At 41.0% G+C, this 21,898-nt stretch overlaps 2 protein-coding genes across 2 annotated transcripts; one reads left to right on the forward strand and one right to left on the reverse strand.

Annotated features, from left to right (window-relative positions):
* Window positions 1-386: 386 nt before the first annotated feature.
* On the forward strand, window positions 387-11,955 carry COQ10B (coenzyme Q10B). The gene is made up of 5 exons (XM_027461782.3): window positions 387-542; window positions 2,798-2,944; window positions 4,154-4,346; window positions 6,524-6,625; window positions 9,579-11,955. The coding sequence occupies exons 1-5, from the start codon at window positions 493-495 to the stop codon at window positions 9,744-9,746; spliced, it is 660 nt and encodes a 219-aa protein (XP_027317583.3). The 5' UTR covers window positions 387-492; the 3' UTR covers window positions 9,747-11,955.
* HSPD1 (heat shock protein family D (Hsp60) member 1) lies at window positions 9,579-21,884 on the reverse strand. The gene is made up of 12 exons (XM_027461761.3): window positions 21,726-21,884; window positions 21,096-21,271; window positions 17,680-17,932; window positions 17,242-17,324; window positions 16,355-16,450; window positions 15,944-16,037; window positions 15,382-15,550; window positions 14,960-15,059; window positions 13,794-14,039; window positions 13,273-13,447; window positions 12,497-12,675; window positions 9,579-12,412 (listed from the first exon to the last, which is right to left on the reverse strand). The coding sequence occupies exons 2-12, from the start codon at window positions 21,267-21,269 to the stop codon at window positions 12,260-12,262; spliced, it is 1,722 nt and encodes a 573-aa protein (XP_027317562.2). The 5' UTR covers window positions 21,270-21,271; window positions 21,726-21,884; the 3' UTR covers window positions 9,579-12,259.
* Window positions 21,885-21,898: the final 14 nt, after the last annotated feature.

Consider the following 21,898-nt stretch of genomic DNA (forward strand, 5'->3'; position numbering starts at 1 on the left):
GGATGAAGTAACAGGAATTTGATGTGGGGGCATAGGCTGAGGCTGTTTCACGTTTCTGATGGGGCTGGTTTTCTCCCATGCTGCAGAAGCCAGGTTTTGAAATGTTTCTGGTTTTCATCAAGCTCAGAAGGAAAAGCACACTGCAGGACAGCTTACTGAAAACCACCATGCCCTGACGGGATAAAGCGCTGCTCAAATTAGTTTTCATTATTCATATTGCTGGGGTTCTGTTTAATAATTAATGTTTTTAACCAATGACGAGACACCGAGATAAGGAAGAGATTTCTGAAGAGAACATAGAACTGGACTTACTCATTTTCTAGAAATAATTTCCTTTCAGTGCATTCAGCGCTGAGGAGCACAACCGTTGGGGGCCGTTACGGGCGCCGCGCGCCGCCGGGCCAATGAGCCCGGGCACCTCCCTCTCACGTGCCCGCCCCCGCCCCCGCCCCCAGGCGGCTCCGGGCCGGGCGGTGCCGGCGGGGCCCGGCGATGGCGCGCAGCGGGCGGGCGGTGGCCGCGGGGCTCGGCGCCGCCGGCAGGTACGGGGCGGGGCGGGGGGGCCGGGGCCCTGCGAGCGAAGCGCGAGGGGCGTTGGTGCCGCCCGTGAGGAGAGGAGCCGGGCTGAGGGCGGGAGGGGCCGCAGCGGGCAGCACCGGCACCGGCACCGGCACCCCCCGGTCCCTGCCCGAGCTGCCCCCGCGAGATGCTCACAAGGACACTTGCTGGCAAAGCTCATTTTTTGGGACTCGACCAGCTGCCCACAAAGAATGCGAGTGAGGTCAGCTCTCATCTCACTGACCGGTAACCAGCCATCCGATGGCACCAGCTTCGTGAAGGGAACAGTTGGGGTAGCAGCAAGCCCAGCCACACGGGTGTGCTCTGACCGCTGGTTTCAGGCTTTTTATAAGTAGGAGTTGGAGATTCCTTTTTTTTTTCAAAATGTTTTAGTCTTTGGAAATGTAACTATTAAAAATAATCACCACATAGAGATCACGTATACCACACGACAGCAAATGCTTCCTTTTCAGGTCGTGTAAGTCAGGTGCTGCTGTGATCAGTGCCTAAATGTTCAGAGAGAAAGCAGCAAGGGACAGGAATTGGATGCTGCCAGTGAGCGCAGTGTGAGTGGCACTGACTGTGTTACCCTCAGAGGATAATAAAGGAGTGCTAGGCACATCTGCATTTAAGTACGGACTTGGCTTTTCTCCTGAGGCCTTCACCAGGTTCACCAAAACACGCACGACAGTCCACCGAAGTCCCTGCTTTTGTGGTTTCTGGAGAGGTATGCTTTCCTGAACTGGGACCAGGACCAGCACATTCTTGTAGTGTCTGTTTCTCTTCAAATAAAATCTAGAGAGAGACCAAGTCCCACCAGCTTTGTTAACACTATAACCTCTCTTAACCTTCCCTTCCTTGAACAGTGGTGTAACTGCGAAAAGGACTTGATCTGAGAGCAATAACAAAGTACTTGTGGGGATTGTTTTTCAGCCCTGCACTTAAATGTGTATACATAAAAGTGCCTGAAGCAGCGTGCTGGCAGAGCATTACAGTAAGAACAAACCAACAGAAGCGTCCCGACAACTAGTTAGGACAGTGCGCTATACCACAGATGGAGAAAATAATTTAGCTCTCCACAACGAGGTCTGGTCCAAAGTTCTGAACTCTCTATGAATCAGGTTGAGGTAGCTACAAGGTTACTGGCAGGCATCCAATGTTCCTATCAAAGCCATGCTTTTCCTTAACAGTCCTGTCTGGTCCAAGTGGAAAAAAACAGACTCTGTCCGTATCCCTTGAGATACAACTCCAAATCCTTGCAGAGCTTGCTGTAGAAAGACTTATCAGAATTTGCTGTGCTAGCTTGGTGGATAAGAAGAAGCAGCATCTATCTGTTAGCTGTGTTAAAACAAAATGATAACAAGCAAGCCTTACACCAAGTGGGAAGGTTGGTTCCATTTTTGACTATGTAAATCCAGAAGTGCAGTCCTGATCGTTTAATTACTGACAGAAGACGGCCTAGGTTGCTTTTTAGCTTACATATGTAGAAGCGCTGACAGCAAATAGTGACCTTTTTAACTCCCCGGTGCCAGAAATCAGAACTTTTGAAGCAGCATTTTAGGCAAAATCAGTAATTCCGCATGAGTCCTATTAACCACAATGAATATTTTTCTAGATTTTAGTATAGGTTCAGAAACAGAGAACTGAGATGGAATCTTAGAACTACGAGCATTTCATAAAGCTAAACTGTTAAGTTTTATTTATGAAAACACTGCATCCATGGTTGTGTGTGATATTTTCAAAAGAAAGAAATGGGGATGCAATGCAGTTTCTAAAAGGACTTTCAGAATGAAACTTTCCTTATAAGAGAAGGAAGGCAGCAGAGGGATTACTGCAGAATTCTACTTATAGCCGCAATGGGAAACTTTTCTACTTTTTTGCATGTTCCAAAAGGGTAAAGTATTGTAGGGTATGCCTTGATTTTTCTGGTAAAAAAGCAAAATTAATTCTGCACACTAAGTGCGTGAGTCCTGTACGTGAACTCAGGCTGCCATGAAGCCAGTGTTTAATGGGGGCCTTTGTATTTTACTCTGCCAGTTACTCTTCTCGTGACTGGGAGCTATTTTTAGTCACAGACTTTTTTTTTTTTTAAAGTTTGCAAACGCTTATGAGCCTTTGTTTTTCCATCTCAACTGGATGTTTTCTGGAATGCTGTACAACAGACTGCATCTCACCTCAATGTGTTGTGATCTATCTTGCTGATAAGAAAGGAGTCTAAAAGGCATTTTCAATGTTGCAGGCACCTGGCTTCCTGTGGTATTCTGATGACCAGAATTTCTTCTTTGCAAGTACCTGTAATGAGCCATGCCTTTTCAAGAAGTTTCTTCAACATTGCTGCACCACTAGTAAATAAAAGAAAAGAATATTCTGAAAGAAGAATTATAGGGTTTGTATAGAAAAGTGGAATGATACCTTATGCATTTATGATTTTCATGTTTGCACTAAACATTCAAAGACTGAGTATCCCTCAAGGCACATGTCCCTGAGACTGTGCCCAGGTGGAGAGTAGAAATGAGTTTTACCTTTCAAAATTTTTAGAGATCAGGCTGTCAAACCTGAAATTGGGTATCAAAAATTTAGGAACCCCATACACCTGCTCCTTGGAAGGAAATAGCAGAAATAACCTTTTATTCCATGACGAAATAAAAACAACCCTGAAAGGGAAGCATGCATTATTTGTCTGGTGAAATGGGGATAAATCAAAAGGCGTGAAAACTCATTTTTCTCCCATTTCTCAAAACTACATGCCAATGTTACACTTGCATTATGTTGTACGTCTCATTTGAGATTTACTTCTTTCTTTAAAAGAAGGAAAATAATTAGTTGTGTGGTGAAGTGTGTGCATACAAAAGCTCTTTGAAACCCAGTTTGCCTTAAAACCAGTGGAAAATTTCCCATTAATTTAATGAGTTTGGGATCTGCTCTCAGCCTCTAGTCCACAGTAGTATGATTTGTTCATTAGGGTTAGTATTTTTTTTCACGATGGTTAATATTCATTTATGTGATAGTTCTTGAACTGCAACAGATTTCATTTAAAAGGAGCGTTTGTCCAATAATACTCACTGTTTTTCTCCTGAAAGTATTTTTTTTTTCTTTTTGGGGGGGGGGGGGGGCGAGGTCTAAGTAGTGTTCTTTTTAAGCCTTTGAAAACAGACCCCTAGTTTTGTTACACCTTTTCTTGGTAGCTATAAGGTATGGATTAATTTGTTCTATGAAATATCTAAAATCTACCTAAATCAAGACACAGCTGCAATGGAAAAACTACTTTTCCATTTGAAATCTAAGCATGCTTACCTGATATTGCAGAAAGTAGCATACATCTGGTTCAGTGTTCCCTAACCTTACAGCTATATGCTGTGTAGTGTTTGTAGTGTTTTGCTTTTCTTGTGCAAAGACTTTTACCAGTTCAGTACTTTTTTTTTTTAATCTTAATAGAGTTGCATTTTTATCTTCCAAAAATAGTGGTAGTGTTTTCAGGTGACTGCATGTTCACCATCAAAACTGCCTGTGCCACTTACAGTATCTTAGAACCTTATAATACTGAATTCCTAGTTAAAACACCTTGTAACTGTAACATTTATATTTCTGCTTCCAGATACTCTATGCAGGAAATGTATGCAGTTGTTGCTGTTGTGGAAGATTACAAACTGTTTGTGCCATGGTGTAAGAAGTCAGATGTATTATCAAAGCGCTCTGGATACTGCAAAGCACAGCTAGAAATAGGATTTCCTCCTGTTTTAGAAAGGTACACATCAGTTGTTACCCTCGTGAGGCCACATTTAGTTAAGGTAATTTATTATTATTATTTTTGTAGCTGTATCTTTCCATAACTTGTGTGTAGAAATTTAAATATTCCATGAAGCTCTTTTAAAAACAAAATTAATGCTGGAATTGCTTCCTGTGGCTCAAAACTTGTGCTGCTTTTATTTAAAGACTATAGGTTACGTGGTGTAAATTTCAATGTGTTTTTAAAACATAAGCTGCCAAATAAGGGGAAATATTGCCTTTTAATTGGCTTTTGCTGGAAAAAATATTAAAAAAGTAGCCATTAATGAAGATATCTATTTGTTGTGTTTTTTTTTGTTTGTATTAATTTTGTCCAAGCTTCTCTAAATGCAAAAATAATAGAGACTTAAAGGTTATCTCTTTGTAGCTTCTGGTGCCTTAGCAAAATGATGTCATTATTTTTTCTTCTGACAATTCTAACCAGTTTATTTAAGAAGTTTAGGCAGAGGATCTTCTGAAGAGCCTGTTATTCAGTATATTGATGCCATGATAGAATGGTAGATTTCAAGTCCATTTCTTAGAATTAATTTGTACAGCAATTGTATTTCTACTTTCATTTTTTTCAAGGGTAATAAAGGGAGAAATTTTAAATGAGGTCTGGATCTTCCAGCTGCTTGTTTACATTAGAGGTTCACATCTGTTTGTTAGGAACAGCTCAGAACAGACTCATAAAAACTGCCTCTCCCCCTTCATGCAATTTTGACTATCTTTTGGAACAACTAGTGAAATTACAACAGTTGATTACTGGTCAAGATAATTGTTTGGGTATCCTATTCCACTATTCTTTTCTAGGCTTCCACTAACAAGACACTGCATAAAACAGAAATGGGTTTCTTAAGTACAGGGGAGATACGAATTGGAAAGGCAATATGCAAAGTGCTTTTTTTCAAGGTAGTTATTCATTTTGGAAAGAAAAAAAAATGTCTTCCATTATTAAGAAAGCTCAACAGTTACAATGTAAAAATCTGCATTTTACATGCTGCTCTCCCTTTCTACTCTTCCCTGACAAGACTTTTTATTTTGCATAGCTGTCAGTTTGGCTTACTGATTCTTATTCACTCTAATTCTCTCAAAAGAAGAATTCTGGTCTCTGAAAAGACCATGAAAGTGGTGTGGAGAACACTTTAAGTTTCCTCTTCCTAGATTTATCAGCATTTTCTCTGTTAGGATTTTTTTTCCTAAACATTTATATCATCTTCACATAACTGGAGGAACATTACCACAAGGAAATGAAACGACCATGTGTTCGGGCTATTTTACTGTCTTCAGAAATAACTCTGGGCAAAGGGAGCTTGCATAGTGGTTTTGTATAGTGGGCTGTCGGTGGTGACAAAATGAGCATGTTCTTGTTGCTTACAGCAGCAGCGCGTGAGCCCTAGAATATCAGGCTGGTAGCAGCAGCTCTTGCTGCTGAGAAATGTCGAGTGAGTTTTGTTACTTATAAGGTTTGGAGCAAGGGGGACACACTGGCACCTTTCCCATTCTTCCTGCCCTTTTGGCAACAATGAGAAAAGCAAGCCCAGCTCTTCAGGCTTGTCTGCTCTTCCCTCCACTCCTCCCCTTGCAGTTACAGAAGTTGGGAGGTACTGCATCCCTGCACTGGGCAAAGAAGTGGTGGTATTTTTGTGCTGCTGATTTGTCTTTGACGTGCCTTAGCTTATCTGTGCTTTCAAACCACAAGCAAAAGCTATGTATGCTTGTGTTGACAGTAAGAACTGTAAAGAAAGTTTAAAAATAGTTACAGCAATTCTCTTTAGTAACTCCAAGCCAATCGAGATGATGTATTTGCATGATTTTTCAACTCTATGTCTTTCGTTCTTTTTCTATTTAAAATATAGCCACACAAAAATAGCTGTATGTACCAAAAGCAAAATGAATGAAAGTAAGGACCCTATTCTCAATTATGGTGTAGATATCTTTAACATTATTATGGTATTCTATGCATCATACAAGAGATCTGTTTTATGGCTAAAACCAAAGATCCTTCCCGTAACTTGATAGGGATTCAGCTACTTTGCTGTGACAGTGTGCAAATGGGATCTTTTGCTGGCTGCACTATAAAGAATTAATTTTAACTATGTTGTGACCTTCACTGTCTAACAAAATGTGCATGCTTCAGTAATACTGATTTGTCTCATGTAAGCCCCCCTGTAGCTTGACTTTTTAAACTTTCTTTTAGGCATCCTGCACAGACGGAAGGCTATTTAATCACTTGGAAACAGTGTGGCGTTTCAGCCCGGGTATCCCTGGCTATCCAAGGACATGTACATTGGATTTTTCTGTAAGTATTCCAATTAAAACCGCCACATGCTACAAATAGGGGTGTATACACACACATAAACACTGCAAAAAAGTTAGTTTTAGTCACTACTATCAAGAAGCGTTTTTGCAGTCAGTTTTACAACATGAAAACTGCTACACAGTCCTTGAGAGACAAGTCTTCTGTGAAGTGTCCACATATAACCAAACAGCCTAGGGACTGGTATCTCTCACCAATTCTCTACATACTAAGATAAGCAAATACAGAGAGAGAAATACTCAACATATTTGTGGACTTTGCTATTTTCTTTAATTACCTTACAACCCACGTGCTTTTGTTATCCGAAAGTAGGTGTTTTCCCATCCATCCTGTTTGGCCTGTAGTTTAATTTCCTGACTTCTAGATTTACTATTTAATGTATTTTACATCTTCTATAATACCACTGTAACAGCTTTTAGGAGAAATGCTGTCTCTCTACTCTATGATGGGATATCACTGCAGTTCCAAAATACTGCATTTTAAACCCAGTATCTGGTTTAGTCCGTTACTCCTAGACAAGTTGCTTTTCTTACTGTGAGTTCTTGTTTTTCATTTTTTTTCTTCCATCACTTATTTTTTCTTACATTGTATTGTGTTAAGGGTGTTGCGTTCAGCACTAAACTAATCTGGGGTTCAGAACAGGTTACAAAAGTACACAGAAATAGGTTGATCCTGTTGTCTTCTAGGATACTGTGCTTCTTTTGAAGTCATTTTTCCAAAAAAGAGCTTTTGGAATATTTGTAAACTGGCACGACTTCCTTGGGTTAAAAACTCAAGTTTTTGCTGTATTGCACTTCATACAGCTCAACAATAAAAATGAATCTATAGGTACTTGAAAATACATTTCTGATGGGATTTACTGACTATGCTTACATGTTATTTGCTCATGATATTTGAATTTATCTAGGCAAATCACGACAGTTCCTGCTACTGACTGGTAAGACAGCTTTTTAGCCAAGCCATAAATCAGCTGAGAAAACTCAAATTAAGCAACTGCTTAAGCCCTATTAGCTAAATAGCAAGTTTATGAGGATTTTTTTTTTTTCCTTACCAAAGCCATGTTTTGACACTTCAGGTTGAGAATTTCAGTTAAAGAGAGTCAAAACTGGACTGTAAAAGGACATTCTTAGGAAATACTATTAATACTTGATATCATTTACACCATTTTGAGGTAGCAGAAGCAAATATAGCCAGCTGAGCAGGGGGCTGGCTCACAACAGTACATACTCAGGGATTCTAACCCTTGCTCAATTTCAGCTTGCTGTGTGACTTAGCCTCTGGGCCTTCACAGATAGTAATGATAAACATTTCAAAACCAACTTCTCACTGCACACTTCACACTGCACAAATAAGTACTTGTGAGAGATAGGACTGATTTCAATAATGGTAGTTTGCTTTAGAAAGTGTTAGTTGAATTTTAGATGATGCTGGTTTCCTCAGCCTACTGCATTACTGTTCTGCCAGCCTGGTGGTACATTATATATATGCTGAACTTTAATAAGACATTTAGTTTCAGTTGCATTTCAGCTCTTAAGTGATTTAACACAGATTTAAGCACAACATATTGCTATCTGCAAGCTTCATAAAAACATCTCAGGTTCTCACATAGTTACTGAACATGATGTAACATTTACGATCCCTGCTTTGCAGAGCTCAACATGCTATAAACGTCATCTCAGACTTTGAAAAGGCACATTAATTTTTACTGATGCTTGAGATCACGTGCAAACGAAGCTACAGCTGGCTTACATTTCACATTAATTCTATACTACTATTCCAGCAATTAACATGCAATACTCTTAAACAATTTGAGATAATACACATTTGTTTCATTTGGCATTTCATCTGCTGATTTTTCAGGTATGATGTAAGTACTTAAATCTCAATCCAAAAGACATGCAGTAACAGGAACAATAGAATGGCAGAAGAAATGCAAGCTGTTTCTTTTCCTGACAGCTTTGTAATCATTTCTGGAACTTGTAGAAGGCAAAACTAAATCCAATACCATAGCCTTAGGGTAATGTTCTTAAACTAGACCAAAGGCCAGTACAGCACAAAGTATATTTGAAGGCTATTTGACATAAAAGTGACCTTGCTGTTGTCATCAATTTTTCTTTTAGCGGGTGGAGAGAGAAAGCAAACTCCCTGTGCTCCTGCCCTAACTGTTAACTACTACAGTAGCTTCAGTGTAATTATTAAACTGAAGGATCCAGTAACTGAAAGGGAATGTGCAAATCAGTTTGAGCACTGCAGTAGGAGGCACAAGGACTTGGTACAGAGGACTTATCCGGGACAGTTGTATTCTAAAACTGACTGCCCATGTCAGGACAGCAAAGGTAGAGGGCAGGAGATGTCTAGGAAGGAGAAAGAGCAAAGGCAAATTATAAGCTTCAGTCTGTAAATTAGCATTGTTTGAACATACTGTTAACTACATCTACCTAGATGGAAAAACTAATATAAAATGTTGTTACCTAATAAGCAACTATTTCAAGCTGCCTTTAAGCCACTCTTGGGTTTGCTTCATGTTACCTGTAAATCTGCTGTCTTACTATGCAGGATTTTCTTCAAAATTTTGCCCTTCAAGGGAATTTTATGTGCAGAGTAACTTAGTTACCATTGTTGGTTTGTAGTTTTTCACTACCCTAAATCTTTTAGGTATGTTTTGTGACATGTCATTTAAGTAACATACAGTTGGTTTAGATAAATGGGACTGATTACATAAGAGAAAAACATTCTTCTAATTGAAGAGAATAGGAAAACAGTCCTCTGACCGAAGAATAAGGCTTTTCTTTGCATACAAGCTCATTTATTGTTTTATCTGTTCTTTCTTCTGCAACCTACTTGCAGCTTAACTGGAGATTCTTTAATGAAGTTATCTCTAACAGCATTTTACTACAATAGTAAACACAAGACAAAATCTTCTCTGTTTTAACAGATTTCTTTTGAATTTCGTTCACTTCTACACTCACAACTTGCTACGCTGTTTTTTGATGAAGTAGTCAAGCAGATGGTCACTGCCTTTGAAAGAAGAGCATCCAAACTCCATGGCCCAGAAACAAGCATACCTCGGGAGTTAATGCTTCATGAAGTTCATCAAACGTAATGGGGAAAATTTCAACAACCTCCATTATAAACTTGTTTGTACACTCTGTACAAGAGGTGGCATGCTCCTTTTTGGGGCATCTATTTCATATCTGAGCTTTATATGTAATTTTATACTGTACAAATCACGCACATGTTCAGCTAGATCAATGTAGTCTATTCAAGCTGCTATCAAGTGCAATTCAAAGTGTTATCAGTAACAGACAATTGGCATCTACTGTTACACAAGATAACTCAGGCTGCCGTTTATTAACCTGCCAGTTTCTGTAATCACAGTGTAAGCTCTGCCTTATAAAACAAGCTAACGTTCTTTTCAGTGTTGTAATATATTAACTCAAGTTTAAGTTATTAGTAGCATGAATGTAATTTACCAGCATCACCTCAGTCAGCTCAGGCCAAGTGAAGGGAGATTCTGACATTTTAGCCTTAGGGAGTAGAGTACAGTGTGTCCAACATCAACTAGCAGGTGCTTTTGATCCACGTCGATGACAAGGATTAACTCAGGAGTCGCCAACTGCTGTTGAATTCTGACCAGCAACTGTTATAGAAAAAAAAAAAAAGCAGCCTTAACACTGAGTTTTCGTAATAGGTACCTATAGTGCCAAGTACAGCACTTTCAGCTATATCCAGCGGTTCTTAGCTGTCTGGGCTCCAGACAGTGTTGTATTTACAGTACATTTGGCAGGCTGAATTTGCCCACCTGCCCCTGTTTCACTGTTAGGCATTGTATTGAGGTTATGCTACATAAATCTCAGCTAGTGCAAAACACGGTAAACGTCAGCTCAGCAAGCATGACAGCACGGAGGCATCATCTTCTGTACCACATAGCTGTGGAAGGAGGGAATGAGCTGTCCTCCACTTCGCACAGCATAAATACATCCAAGGCCACTGGTTATTCAGTAATGTGCAATATAGAGCTAGATCTTAGTTGTCTCATTTCAGTACTTAGCTTCCATTTATGTATGGTACTAGCTATCTTGAGCTGATTTTCAGTAGTTCTGTTCCTTAGATTATTACTCTTTCCAGTCTCCAAAGAAACCTAAGTAAATAAGGTTGGAATAAATTTAGTCTCCTCCCTATGCACCTTCTTAAATTACAGAAGGTCATGATGGAATTAGGTGAAGCTTCAGATGCATTTCACAGCTGAAGCCAGTCTGCTCTTCCAAAGCATCTGAATTCATGTGGTTACTACAGAATAGGTGGCAACATACTACATAACGTACTAAGTTTCAGGATATAGACTGCCCTGCAGCAGTTTCAGAGCATTTACACACTGTCCCAGAAAAAGCAATTAAAAATTCATACAGGATGTGTGAAAGATGGTTTGTAGTTGTAGACAGCTAGATTAAGTGGTCAGTTTTAAAGCACTTAGGAAGTTGCAAAAAAATTTTATGTACTGAAACAATGAAAGATAAACATACGTGAGTTTGGGAACACCATTACTTGGAAGTGTTTGCAAAATGGAGTTGGGAAGCAGAGAGAAAAGATGTTAGGGTTATTAGCTGTGTCAAGTCAGGAAACAGTAGGTGGCATTCAAAGCTGTCTTTAAGTATGAAACCACATCTACTGCTGACAATTTAAACGTAATTCAGAAGGCTGGAAGACTATAAGGCTCAAACCACAGAGATAACTACATAATATACCCAAGCAAAAGTAGTATTTAAGAAGCTCAGAAGCGTTTCTTAGCTAAGACAACTTACCTGTTTCATACCCTCAGGGCACTTGCCCTCCCACAGTACTGTGAAAGAGTCAGTCAGCCTGTTCCAGCATGTGCAACGAGCAATATGAAAAGGGCAAAATAAAGTCACTGCGCGTGCCTTGTTTTCACAGCATTGTTTAATATTGCAAAGAACTGTTGTGGCAGCTCAGCTTAGATACTTCTTACCAAAATTTAAGTCACTCATATTTCCAATTAACATTTTTGACAGAGGAATGTTTCTTGGAGAGTAATGTCCTCCAGTTTTTCCAAGCATAAGAGTCAGATTTCTATTAAATCTTAGAAGCGGGCTATCAAGCTTCTCCCAGAACTGTGGCTTGGTGTACAGATGAATAAGGTGATACATTTCGTACTTTTTGAGCAGATTGTTTTATTACATAAAGGTCACGTAAGTGTATATTTGTCTACTTTGTACACAATTGTCTAGTCTCACGCACAGTGGCTTCCAAGTTCTTCCTAGTACTGGCAAGCACCAATAAATTCTGAAACAGAATATCAAGTGCCTTAATTAAGTTTAAATCAGGACCTTGGTAGATGGATCTTGCACCCAGTTATCAGGAATGTACAAATGTCTTTATTCAAAAAATACAAAATAAATTATCTGTAGGCATGGACAATGACTGTAAACAATTACATGTGTGTTAAATGAAATCCAGTAACTGATGGTTACAGTGATTCTTTTAAACACCAGCCTCACTTCAGTCACTATCCATCCTCTTGCACTGACATCTGAAGTTTTTAAGTCAGAACTGTCAGTCTTAAACAGCAGAGTTCATGATGCATCAGTATCCCAGGAATTAGAACATGCCACCGCCCATTCCTCCACCCATCCCACCCATTCCTCCCATTGCCGGCTCCTTTTCTTCTTTAGGAACTTCAGTCACTACTGCTTCTGCTGTTGATAAGAGAGAAGCAACACCTGCAGCATCCATCAGAGCTGTTCTCACGACCTGAAGATAAGAAAGAAATAACTTAGTACCTGTTTTCTATCCTGTGATGTGGGAAGAAGGAAAGCTAAGACTATTCCGGGTTACCTTTGTTGGGTCTATGATTCCTTTTTCTACCATATTTACAAAGTCCCCAAGCATTGCATCATAGCCAACTTCTGATGGACTCTGCAGTATTTTTTCAACAATTAACGATCCTTCAACACCCGCATTCTTTGCGATAGTCATTGCTGGAATTTTCAATGTTCTCTTTATTATTTCAATGCCTGTAAGGAAAAAGATATTTAGCATCACATACCACATACACTCCTGTTGCCAAGGCACAGATTTATGTGCTGGAGATTAACACAGGAAGATCAAACCATCTGAGGAGGAGCATGAGCTTTTTTTTTTTTTTTTTTTAAATTACTACCAGGGAAATAAAGTTCCTGACTGTTTGACCTTTGTCAACAAATGAAATCACTGTGAGGTATTCGTGGAAGTTTTACAAGTAGTACTGTTTTATCAATTTATATTATTTTGAACATGCATAAAGCCATCTTCCATTTTATTTGCCACAATGTCTTCAGCATTCTTAGAATTTAAGTTACGGTTGTAACAGTCAACTCAATTCTTCCCTTCATGGCTTCTCAGTTGTTGGCAGAGGATACTTCTGCTTTGTTTTTATTGGCTTTTTCACATCCAAGTTAGGGATGCAATGAAAGCTCCTTCCTACTGTAAAGCAGACACTGCCATACTGAAGGGATGTGAGGTTCGTAAGATCAAGTAACTAAACTTCCTGAAAACAGCCTGTATTTAGTCCTATAAAGGACAGATAACGTCTGTTCATAATACTTCTACACAAACATTGGAAATTTACCTACCAATTTTCTGATCTTCGTTGGCCGGAGTTAAAGCGTCTAATGCTGGAATGCAGCGAAGCAGTGCACAGCCACCACCTGGAACAATGCCCTCCTCTACAGCAGCGCGGGTCGCATTTAGGGCATCGGTAACTCTGTCCTTCTTCTCATTTACTTCAACATCACTCGTCCCGCCAACCTGCAAGCAAGCCACATGTCAAGGTCTGCGTGAGGAGCCTGGCTAGGAGAGCACTGCTACAGAATTACTGCCACAAAATGGAATAGCTCTTAAGGCCCAAGTGTAGCACTGCAATAAGCCAAATTCCTTATCTGAATCAGTTGGTAAGATTATGAGAGAAGTAAACAGTAGTAACTTAGATCAGCAATAAAGGACCGATAAAGGAAGTCCATTATCACTTACATATCACCTCCTGTCTCACAAGTGACTAGAAAAGGCATTAGTGCAAGACAGATTTGAAAAAAAAAAAAAACAAACCTCTTTAATAAATTAGTATATTTTACTCCTAAGAAGTTTCAGTTCTCACCTTTAATACTGCTACGCCATCAGAGAGTTTGGCCAACCGTTCATTCAGCTTCTCTTTTTCATATTCACTGGTGGTAACTTCTAGCTGTTCAATGATTTCTTGGATACGTTTTTCAATTTGAGCCTTTTCACCCTTCCCCTTTAGGAGCATGGTATCATCTTTTGTCACAATGACCTCTCCAACTTTACCAAAGTCATGGGGCTGAATATCTTCTACATTTAGGTTCAAACCTTCTTCTCCAAACACCTGAAACGAAATGAAAAGTTAGAATTCACAGCTTCACCATACATGAAATCACTATTTATGACAGATGAACACATACAGCAGCATGACAGTACAAAGACACCATACTATGCAGCTAAGCGGAAAGAAGCTCCTCCCTTCTCCTAACACAGGCCAGGCAAGCAGGTACCTCACAAACTGGCCCTCACCAAAGAGCGAACTGCAAGCCTTTAATTCGTGACTAATATAACTCATTGATTTAACATGGCTGGATAGTTGTGTTACAGCTTCATCCTTGCATTTCAGGAAGTTAAGAATACTGGCAAAAAAAAAAAAGTTAACTTTAAACAGGTTTGCTGGTTTTGTTAGTAATGTTTATGCGAAATGAAGCACGAGATATCAATTTCAACAACCAGCTTTGGATCCCAGTATCATGCTATGATTTTGAAGCGCATATGAAAAAAGCTGTACAAATGAACACTGTCAAGTATATCAGCTATTCTGAATCTGAGGGACTAAAACTCAACATTAGCATGAAGTAAGACGACATCCTCCAGTCTATTCCAAACATTTAATAGAATTGTATTTGTTGACTCAGGTCTGAGCACTTATGAGACCACCAGTTTTGTAAGAAGGCCAGTAAGCTTTGCTATTTCTCTCAAAGAGTTTCCTTCATGTTCCTTCTTAACAAAACAGAACGCTGCAGGGATATTCTGCATGTGACTTGAGTCAGTGAAAACAACTATTACTCATGGTTGGTTAGAGCTGTATTATTACACAACCATGTGTAATGATAATTGCTAAGTCCAACCACTAGAGTTACTGTTACATTTCTCAAGAAACAGCCCACAACACAGCCAATACTAGCTATGAACCTAAAACTAAGTTCTTTACAGCATTAGCATTCCTTAGAGGAAAAAGCCAATTAGAACATCATTACTTACAGCACCACCTGTAGCAATTGCCATATCCTTAAGCTGGTTTTTCCTGTTGTCACCAAAACCTGGCGCTTTGACAGCAACAACCTGAAGACCAACCTTCAATCTGAACAAAAGAATTCAATGAGCAACATGTCAAATGCTTTCAGAGAAAACATTTAGTTATTGGAACACATTTTGGTACAATTCTACCAGTCAAGCAAACAGGGACTTTCATGAACTGAGCTCTAGTTGCTAAAACAAGTAGCTAGAAAACCACTAAAATTCTGTCCCAACCAATGTGAAGCATGGCTACAGGAGTTGCTGTTTCTTTAGTAGTGCTAAGATTCAAACAGATACATTTATATGCATTCCTTTAAAAGGATGAAAACACAGGAAAAAGCAGTATTTGTTATTTTAAGTCTAGAAGTATGAATTTTAAACCTTACCTGTTCAAGACTAGAGTGCTGAGAGCTTCTCCATCAACATCTTCAGCAATAATAACCAAAGGCTTGCGGTGACTATTGGCAATTTCAAGAGCTGGGACTATAGACTGTACACTAGAAATTTTCTTTTCACTGATTAAAACATAAGCATCCTGGAATTCACATTTCTGTCCTGCAGAAACAATATGCAGTATCTCAACAGTCTGATTTAAAAAAAATATACACCATGCATTCTCTAAAATTTAGGCAGCAACTTTGGAGCTATGTTGTACTGAGTGCATTAAAAAAAAGAGTTTCTTCAAGACTCCACTGTCTGGAGCACGGCAGCGCCAGCTTGATGTTAGCACAGACACCGTTCATGCTAAACAGAAAAGGGGTGTTGGTGAGGCATGCAGTTAAAAAGACTCCAAGTTTTTACCAGGAGGTTTAAGTTTCTGATGGGGAAGGATCCCACTGTCCTGTTACCACAGTGCGTAGCATAACAAAGCCTTTATAATAGGCACCATTATTTTCAACTTCTAGAGATCCATTGTAAGGTACTTCACATGCATTTTTGTCAACTCACCTTTGGCTGTATTAATAAAATAAGGAGAGATGTAGCCTCTGTCGAATTTCATGCCTTCAATGATTTCTAATTCATCATTTAGAGTTTTTCCATCCTGTTTAGATGCAAGAAACCCAACATTAAAAACCCCTTATTTACTACCAAAAGATCAAGTATATTTTTAGCACGCTATGCACAACAGAATGAAAGCCTCTACATGAGGCATCTGATTCACATGCTCTCCTCCCTCAAAAGAAAAAAGATTTTAAGAACACTGGGAACAGCGATACCACCCTGAACTAAGAGACCGAAGGAACTAGAGATAGCATTGTACAAGAGCAGCAGGAGCTTTATCATGTGCAACAGAGGCCAGCCCTAGCTGGAAAAGGGACAGTCATTTTGCACTTAATGCGTGAGCTGGGTAACTCTTACCTTGACAGTTATTACACCTTTTCGTCCAACCTTTTTCATCGTGTCAGAGATTATATTACCAATTTCCTGATCTCCATTTGCTGATATTGTTGCAACCTAGAACAGTAAACCACTTAAATTCATTTCACAATAAAAGTAATTGGTTTCCTTACTAAAAGGACAACAAAAAAACATTTTCTGTTCTAATACTGCTTGACAAAATATGGCAGCTGACCAGCACATCAACACCAGAACTACGTTACAATAGCAAACAGCTTTTGAACAGCTCAAGCACAGGGCTGTATCCCACATGCTGAGCACAGACAGGTCATCTGCATCTGCAGCCCCACGAAGAAACAAGCCCTGAAAGCCTATGCACCCACATCAATGCGAGCCTCCCACAGCACATCCAAAAGACCTCTGGAAATCTGCCGTCACCTCCTATCTACAAATACATCTTTGGTCTCTTCAATTTTTCCCAAGTAAGCAAATTTATGTTTTATGACCCCATTTTGGGATCAAACTGGATGAGAAAAACTGCCTACTTCCAAACTAACAACAAGCTCAACGTAGAATACTGGGTGATTTAAGTAACTCAAAAAAAATGAAGTTGTTACCATGAAGGTTGTTCAGTGAAACATATTCCAGATCTTTACATGTAAAGACAAATACTCCATTGTCACACCACAGAACGGCTAAGGTTGGAAGGGACCTTAAACACTACCTGGTTCCAACCCCCTGCTATGTGCAGGCACGCCAGCCACTAGATCAGGTTGCTCAGGGCCTCATCCAACCTCATCTTGAACACCTTCCAGGGATGAGGCATCCACAAAATATACTCCCCAGCCCAGCTCAACTGAACCTGACTTCACAGAACTTGAGGGTTTTGTTGTTGTTTTTTTTTTTACCTGTGCAATTTCTTCTGGAGTTGTAACTGGTTTAGACAGCTTCTTCAGTTCAGCTATGATAGCATCAACTGCAAGCATCACCCCTGAAGATGAACAGGATACTTGTCAGTGATCGAAAAATTTATACAGCACAGAAAAAGTTTCCAATCCAAGAAGCCCACATTGCAAAAAACCATTAAATTCCTATGTTCAAAACCAAGTGACTGATAGCTCATGTATATTTAGCAATAATCTTTTAGTGTGACATGCTTTGAGTCATGATCAAAAGTTATTTACACAGCACCAGTAAATTCGTACACTAAACAGAAATTAATTAAATGCAAAAATGGATTTAAATAGCTTGCCTATGACAAATGACATTTTTTTAATTTGTTAGGCAATGCACAAAAAAATATTTAGAAAAAAAGCCAGTGATTAAACTGGCAATTAAAACATTACCTCTCCTGATTTCCACTGGATTAGCTCCTTTGCTGATCTTCTCGAAGCCTTCCTTGGCAATAGCACGTGCAAGTACTGTTGCAGTAGTGGTACCATCTCCTGCTTCTTCATTTGTGTTGTTGGCAACATCTTGAACTAACCTGGCTCCGATATTTTTGTATTTGTCTTTCAAGTCAATTGCCTTTGCTACTGTCACACCATCTTTTGTCACTTTGGGACTTCCCCAGCTTTGTTCAATGATAACTGTCCTTCCCTAGGGAGATAAAGAACAAATTTTAAATGAAAGCCATGCAACCACACAGCACATTACTGCAACACTTTGACTGCAAATGAAAATCCTCTTGAGCAACCACAGATGAACAAAAATATCACTTTGCATACATCTTTCAGTTAGGATTTTTCACAAGTACATACACTTCCCAAGTTTGGCAAAACTGGAAAAATAGTTGGATGGTTTTGTATTTTTACAGAAGGAAGCTTTCAGTGAATCCCCCAGCCATGATGGTTAACATCATAGACTCAAAGTCTGAAATTAAAATAAGACTGGCCTTACAATAAATAAATTAAAAAAAAAATGCCGAAATTCACTTTAACATATTTTCCCCTAAAATTAACAAAAATACATTAACATAAAATTCTGCAAAACTTCCTTCAAATCACAATAAAAAGCATGATTGAGAAACAGCAATAGAAAGTTCAATTTTTTGCACGGTCTGGAAAAGAGCTCTCTTGCAAACCTTATCAGTGGTTAGCAAACGGAACTGAAAACAACATATAAATGTATTCAAATGTGTTGCATTAACTTCTCAGAAATTGCCTGCCCTTGCATTCATCTAGAAAGCTGGAATATCCTAAACAATGTAAAAAGTTGATGCGGAACATTATGGTCTGTGCAGGGAACACAGGGCAGACGCACCCTCTCACAAAGTTCCCTAGATGAATTCAGTAGCTGCCCCAGTCAATCATGCTCTTGAGTTTTAGCAGGAAAGAGCAGAAATGGAAGCAGCCACTTCTCACCCACTGCTCCCCTAAAGCTCTTCCTAAAGCTATCCTGCCAGCTGGAGCAGTTGGAAGAAGGAAAGGGAGATCCAAGGCCCCAGCTCACCCCAGTCACTCCCAGCTGATCCTGCGCTGTCCCCTCACTTGGCCTGTCAGGCCCAACCCAGAGCTGTGCACGCTGGCTCCTGCAGAGGCACCGCTGTAGCTGACCACGTGCCAGTGTGGCTCTGGCTCAGAGCAGAGCCTGAGTGGCAAGCCAAGCTATCTAAGGATTTGGACACTGCATGCTGCCACTATGGTGCACCGTGTTCTCGCTTGCACAGTGCCTACTCACATCTGCCTCAATGATTTAACCAACCTTGGACTGCTGCCATGGAAGAGACCATAGTACAGCTAGCCCTAGAAGCTACAGAAAAAAGAAACGTTGAGCTTTAGTTACTAACTTTGAACTCTTGAGAGTTTGCATATTGCTTGTTTTGTCCTATAAAACAATCATGGCAAATTATTACTTACCATGACTTCTTACTGCTACTTCATTTGACCTGCACTATTCAAAATCTAAAAGTGGTTCAAGAACAAGAAAACTTTGGTGGACACTGATACTGATAAGCTCTTCTTCATATAGTCCCTCCTCATTTTGCTTAATTTTTCTTCTATGCTTTGTCTTGTTCTTATTCCAAAGGTAGGTACGAGGTGCATGGCAGAACAACATCTGCTTCTATCCCATCACATTAACCAGCCTACACTCAAAGAGGTGCTTTGTGTTTCTGAACCAATGAATGCCAGCTGCAAATACGGCCGCATTTTGAATGGTCCTGCATATCAAGAACCACAATGACAAAGCAACTGGCCAATTGGCAGCAGTATCAGAGGATTGTGTAAGACTGTAAACCAGTTTCTTTAAATACAGAGCAGTTCAAAAGGAAAGTTTCCTCACATGTGTGGTAGTAGTTCTTGCTGGAGGCTGAACCAGGTGTTACAGAACAACCACTAAATCTCTGTAAACGCACAGAGAACAGCGAATAAAAGTGGCAATGCTGTAACAAGAAATCCGTAAGATTGCATAAAGTTGCATCAGGAACTTTCGTTTAACCAGTACATTAAAATCATGCTTAGACATTCAAAACATAGTCTGAGACAAAAACAAATTAAATCAGTTGAGTGCACTGCAACTTTGTTCCCTTCTGCAGAACCGTGCTTATGGGAAGCAGATGTAGTTTGCTGACGTGACTGTTCCTTAACCTTCACCTTGCTCAGTTTATAGCATTTCTGTCTTTGAGTAAAGCTGGTTAGGCTCCAAAAATGTGCAAAGAATAATTTCAGAGGCCAAGCGGCCTTGACAAGATCTACCACGCACACGCCGTTATCGTACGTGCTGAACCTCCTACCTTCATTTCATTTCATCTGCTTTATTTCAAATCTACCTTTATCATTGCAAAGTTGTACTTAAAGTTGGCAGAAACTAGAAGCTTCTAAGAGCTAAACCATGCCTTTGTTAATAGCTTCCACAAGTATTCTGAGATACAGTGAGCCTACTTTAGAGGTGGGACTAAACAGTCACTATGTTAATCCCATCAAGCAGTTCAAGCGATTCAATGTAACTTACCAAAAAGCCTCAAAAGCTGCAGAACTGCAGCTTGCAGGTACTTCACCACTCTCCCACCCACCCCACTAACACCCAGTCACTACCACCTAGTGACCAGGCCCAAAATTCCAAAGAAACCATTACAGACACACTACCCAAAACAGATATTCCTATGAGCTTGAAGAAAATCAATGTCTCTTCCCTAAAAAGGAGCCTTGTTTCAAGCCTTACTGCATGCTGTATGACTATGCAAAATGTAACAGCCAGCTTTCAAGTCAGCAAAAACTTGCAGGGAATCAGACTACAATTTGCCCTACAGGCAAGGTAAAATGAAGGCCACCACCATGAATTTTCACATAAGCTGGTAACATTTACCAGTCAACTGAAAACTCAACATTATGCTTTTAGTATTTTTACTTTGTTACTTCTAGAAGGCAAAATGATACAAAAAACATTTCCTATTTCAAAGAAATAGAACTAATTTAACTACTTATAGTGTGAGTTGGGTTAATTATCTACTACATTGCTACAGGCTTCCAAATGAGCCAGAGTAACCAATCCTGCATGCCCCCTTGCCCTATTTTATTTCAAACCGTTCCCAGAAACGCACAGCACCTTCCACAGTGCTCAGATCCATCTTACTTTGCGCCCGCGGGGAGGTGACTGAATGAGAATATGGCTGCCTGCAGCTGCCTGCCCATGCCCCTGCAGCTCCGTTACAGACACACGGATGGGAGTAACACAGCTCCACCTAGGAAAAACTGCTCTCTATCCTTCTGTTTTCAGCCAGACCAAGGCGTTTAAGCAAAATAAATGCAGAGTCTTCGCTTACCTTTGGCCCCATGGTGACTGCTACAGCGTCTGCTAGGAGATCCACTCCCTGGAGCATGAGGGCTCTGGCGTCTGCCCCGAACTTCACATCCTTGGCGTACGCTCGCGTTAGGTGGGGGGCGAGCGCTCTGGACACTGGCCTCATCTGACGGAGCACTGCGGGTAAACGGAGCATGGCTGGAAAACGGAAAAATAAAATAAATAAAATTAAATTAAATTAAATTAAAAAAGGCGACGGGCGCCAGGTTTAGCACAGCCAGTTGCCAGCCAGGAAGCCAAGCAGGAGCCCACCCGGTGCTCAGGGCCCCGCTGTGCCCCGCGGCCGGGCAGGACACGCGCCGCAAGGTCAAGCGCCGCTCGCCCCCTGCCGCCGGCCGGGCCGCGCTGCGAGGCCGGGAGCCCCGGGACCCCGTGGGCAGCAGCACAGCCCCGCGGACACCCCCCCACCCCCCACTACCCCCAGTCCCGTCACGGAGCCGCCGCCAGGCCGCACGCACGCGGCTGCTCCCCCCCCCCCCCTCCTCCCGCCCCATAACGGCTCCCGGCGCGCGCCCCCTCAGGCCGTTAACGGTCGCCGCGCGCAGCCCCCAGCCCCCCCCCCCAACCCCACGGGCCGCGTCCCGGCCCTCACCGGCGGGGCCGTGCGGGGCAGGGGCCGGGGCAGGCGTGCGGCGTGCGGGCGGTGTGCGCGCGGCGCGGGGCGGGCGGCGCTGGGCTCCCGCGGCCTCGGCCCCGCCCCTCGCCAGGCGCCCGCCCACGGCGGGGCCCCGCGCGGCCGGGCCCGGGAACCTGCATGGACGGCCC

This window comes from Anas platyrhynchos, chromosome 7, assembly GCF_047663525.1.
Source record: "Anas platyrhynchos isolate ZD024472 breed Pekin duck chromosome 7, IASCAAS_PekinDuck_T2T, whole genome shotgun sequence".
Classification (NCBI taxonomy): Eukaryota; Metazoa; Chordata; class Aves; order Anseriformes; family Anatidae; genus Anas; species Anas platyrhynchos.